The 5,000-nt window shown below is 30.7% G+C and overlaps 1 protein-coding gene across 1 annotated transcript in view; it reads left to right on the plus strand.

Moving 5' to 3' along the window:
• Window positions 1–5,000, plus strand: part of si:ch73-383l1.1 — a 262,319-nt gene that overhangs the window by 134,274 nt on the left and 123,045 nt on the right. The window contains exon 2 of the mRNA XM_087236667.2: window positions 691–842. Coding sequence (XP_087092793.1) covers window positions 691–842 — 152 coding nt within the window. The remainder of the gene's footprint in view (window positions 1–690; window positions 843–5,000) is intronic.

Genomic DNA, 5,000 nt, shown 5'->3' on the forward strand with positions numbered 1-5,000 from the left:
CAGAATAGAGAGGGGGGCGTCCGCGACACTACACTCACCACCAGCACCCTCTCATATCCACGTGTAGGGCAACAGAATAGGAAGGGCGGCGTCCGCGCACTACCCTTACCACCTGCGCTCCACTAACCGCCCCCTAACCACCCCCCCATCTGCAGGAAGGTGGCTCTCCAGGAACAGGGTTGGCCACCCTGGCCTATGATATCAGATAACATTAACAGCATTACATCACATGATACGTAATTAAGCTCAATAACATCAAATGAAAAGCAAATAAGACACACCTTGATACCAGATACTATCAACGCAGGTTCATTGTGAAAATATTCCCCACATACATTTCTGGAGAGCGTAAATTATGTAGCTAGAGCTACGTATGGCAGCAATTCATCTTTAAATTGAACACTATGGGGCAGTATAAAACCATCGATGGTTTCTGTTTCTTTTTGCGCTACCTCCATGTGGACAGCTTTTTCTTTGTCAACCAGTTTGTTACCCAGTAGATTGTGTGTGTCGGCAGACTTGAGACACACTTGAGATACAAAGGGAGGTGGAATTTGTGTTATAATTGACTGGTACGTTGAATTATTAAACACCTAATGAACAACTGTGGTGTAAGTTCACTTAATCATCTCATAATCTTTTCTTGATCAACTTCATTGACCTCTTTTGTGTCTCGTATTTTTCTTCTAGTGTGTCCTGGCACTGATAACAAGCTCAGCACACTGTCGGATTTGGACCAGCAGTACAAGACTCTTCGCAAGTTTTATGAGAACTGTGAGGTGGTCATGGGTAATCTGGAGATCACCAGTATTGAGAGGAACCGGAACCTGTCTTTCCTCAAGGTGAGATTACAGTATTATTGTCTTTAACCACTTTTTATGGTAGTTTTATAGGCATAGAGTTCAATGAAGGGCTTCTCCATTGGGCTATTATAGATTTTTGTTGGACAGATGGCATATTTAATTTGATTTAATTTGAATAATAAAGGGACTAAGCCGACAAGAAAATGAATGAATGACTGACAGTGAGGTTGTTGTGTTAGTTGTGCACTCAGCTTTACGTGTTTCAATGGTCATAGTTCATTTTACAACTCTTATTTAACACTATTGTTTATGTGCTGTCTATTGAATTTAAATAATTGTGAAAGTAATGTAAAACATGTTTAGGTTCCACAGAAAACAAACAATTTAATATTAGAATATTAGCATTTGACATTGGCCAGCGACACTGTGAATAACATATTGTTGCCTGAAATTTTTTAGTTGAATCAAATGAACATTTCTGGTCATCTCAAATCAACATCAGTCAAACTGACTACAGAAAATATTAAGTTAAACTTTGTATAGCTAAAAATATTTAGTTGAAACCTGATTAACTGATTTAAAATTGGTTAAAGAAACATAAAAAATAGGCCTACATTTGTTGTTATGACTTTTTGTCACATTGTTGTTTTTTAGTGTTCGATAATCTAAATTTAAGAAATGCTTTTTTAAAATTAACAATTTTTTTTTACTTTAACCATTTCTTTGCTTAAAAAATAAAAAGAGGTTTGTGTAAAAAACAGTTCTTCAAATTGTTTTTTACTAGTTTAGATGGTTTTTAATAGAATATAATCTATAATTAATATAACATTTATTTTAGTTAAAATGATTTTGTAGCATTATGAAAGTATATAAAATATTAAATTAGAATAAAATTACCAATACCTCTGTGCAAAAATAAATAAATAAATACATATTAATTTAATTTAATTTAATTTAATTTAATTTAATTTAATTTAATTTAATTTAATTTAATTTAATTTAATTTAATTTAATTTAATTTAATTTAATTTAAATAAAATCATGTATCTTTGACTAACTTTACAGTGTTTCTTATAGCCTGTCCACTATATGACAGTTAGCTATTTTTACCCACTAATAATAATAATAATAATAATAATAATAATAATATAATATATAATATATATATATATATATATATATATATATATATATATATATATATATATATATATATATATATATATTTTTTATTATTATTATTATTCATTTATTTTAATTATATATTTTTAATCAAATTCTAACAAGTCAAAAATTAAAAACCAAATATCAAGTATGACTCCTGCCCACTGATTGTTTTTCAGCAGACGTGTTTTAATCTATATTTTCTTTTCATCTTGTTCTTCTATATCATGGTAACTGCTGGTCTGCTGGTCTGGAAGAGGATAAGGGCTTGAGTCTGCTTTCCCTTTGATTATCTCTAAAATAATGTAGCGTAGTGATCAGGGATGGGGACGTTAATCAGAACCCTCTTAAGTTTCTGGATTTTTATTAATCAGTGAGACAAAAGGGGATAAAAAATACAACTTAAAAGTTTTAATAAAAGAAAGTTGAATAAAATCACGGGTTCCAGCAAATAGTTTTGAGAATAGTTCAGGGCATAATGAAATCTTTATGCTAAATAAAGTGTAGCAAAATTTAAATAACAAATATTTTACTTCAAAAAATGAGGCTGATTTTATGATCAAAAATGTGTTATAATTTTCAGTGTTATAAAATTGTTATAGGGTCCAGTATTTATTATTATTATTACTATTATTATTTTTTTTTAATATAAATTATATATATTTTTTCAAATAAAATAAATTTGTAGCATCATAAAAGCCATTTTGATCAATTAAATGCACCCTAGTGGAATAAAAGTATGTTTTTGATCAATTATTCAATAAATAAATAAATATATATTTCATATATAATAATAATTATTCATATATATATAGTTTTTTTATTGATATATTTATTATTTATATTATTATTTATATTTTTTATATATTTATTTTATTATTATTTATTATTTTTTATGTATTTATTCATTATTAATTTATTTTTCATTTATTTATTCATTCTTTTTTATTGTATTATAATTTTATTTATTTATTTGTTGTTTGGTTGTTTGGTTGTTTATTCATTCATTCATTCATTCATTTTATTTTATTTACAGTAAAAGCATGTCTCTTTGACTTACTTTACTTTGTTTTCTACACTGAAAAAAAAAAATATTCAAGGATGATCCCTTGGATTTACTAAAATTATTAAGCTAAGTGGTTATAAACAATTTATTTAGGCTGAATTTAAACAAACAAAATAAGTAAATTTAACCCCTGTAAAAAACAGTTTTGCAGAAATAATGTTTTCGCCTGTTATCCACTATATGATAGTCAGCTATTTTTCCTCATTGTGTCAGTTAAGTGCAGTAGAGACTGATATTTGTCTTTGCCTGCAACTGAAATATCTGAAGAATGTAAACCTTGTGGGTTGATGTTGTTCAGTGGTGTGGTTTTCTGCAGACAGGGCAGGATTTTCAGCACAATGGTTTGTAGCGGGGTGTAATAATGCTTCAGTTTTTCTGGCTGTTCTTGTTTTCTTACACGGGTCATTCACTCCAGTCTCTGCGCTCATTCTGAAGACTGAAGTGGTTTTAGGCGGCAGTGAGGAGACTGAGATTGTCTTGAAGAATATCAGTATATGACACAGAACAATCTAGTGCTCCAGAGTTTCAGATGAATGGGTTGGAGAGCTTAGAAAAGCTTGTTTCCCATTCAGGTACAGTATATATTTATTTTGCATGTTATACATTATATTGCATTGTTGACTGCCCACTTTTATCAGAAACAACACAAAGGCTTTGAGAAAAACCTTTCACACCAGTTGTGTGCTTCAAACCAAAACTATGCAAAACCTTTTGTCACAAGATGTTTATAGTAGTCATGTAGATATTTGTATCATATGCATTCACCAGCCACTTTATTAGGTACACCTTGCTAGTACAGGGTTGGACCCCTGGAACTGCCTTGATCCTTCTTGACATAGATTCAGCAGTCACACTTTACAATAAGGTTCATTAGTTAATGTTAATTAATGCATTCACTAACTTGAACAAACAATGAACAATACATTTACTACAGTATTTATTCATGTTAATAAACGTTAGTTAATGAAAATACAGTTGTTCATTGTTAGTTCATGTTAACTCATGGCGCAATAACTAATATTAACAAGCATGGACTTGAATGTTAATAATGCATTAGTAAATGTTCAATTATGATTAATAAATGCTGTACATGTGTTGTTCATGATTAGTTCATGTTAGTACATGCATTAACTAATGAACCTTATTGTAAAGTGTTACCGATTCAACAAGGTACTGGAAATATTCCTCAGAGATTTTGCTCCATATTGACATGATAGCATCACACAGTCGCTGCAGATTTGCCGGCTGCACATCTATTATACAAATCTCCCACCACATCCCAAAGGTGCTCTATTGGGTTGAGATCTGGTGACTGTGGAGGCCATTTGAGTGCAGTGAACTCGTTGTCATGTTCAAGAAACCAGTCTGAGATGATTCAAACTTTATGACATGGTGTGTTATCCTGCTGGAAGTAGCCATCAGATGGGTACACTGTGGTCATAGAGTGAAATAATTTAATATTTGATTGATCAATTAATTGACAAAAAATGTAATTGTTTCTCATCTATATAATTTGGCTTGCCTGATGGTCACACTTAAAAAAACAAACTTATATTTTATGCAGAAATATTTCAAATTACAGATTGGTTGCAAGCATCATTTCATGGTGCATTCTTTTCACTACCTTCTATAGATGCCAATGCCTTTACTTGAAATTAAACTCACTTGAAATCAAATTGTCTTGTACAGATTGTAAGCAGGACTGAGATCAGTCATTAATCAAACTCAACCATTCGAGAGGTGATTCTTCCGTTCACTGGTTTCCTCGGAGGTTTGTGTGATTGTGTTTGAGATTTAAAATCCACTTCCAGAGAGTTTAATCTTCAGTAAAAACCTGTTCTTCATTCTGATGCTGCTGTTTCTTCCTTCAGTTTTTTTTATTTATTTAATTAAATTGTATAGTTTGTACTTTTATTACCATATTCTGCTGTATTTAGAGTTTGTGTCGTTTTAGTCCAAATATCTTC

This window comes from Danio rerio, chromosome 1 (genome assembly GCF_052040795.2).
Source record: "Danio rerio strain M-AB ecotype USA chromosome 1, GRCz13ab, whole genome shotgun sequence".
Classification (NCBI taxonomy): Eukaryota; Metazoa; Chordata; class Actinopteri; order Cypriniformes; family Danionidae; genus Danio; species Danio rerio.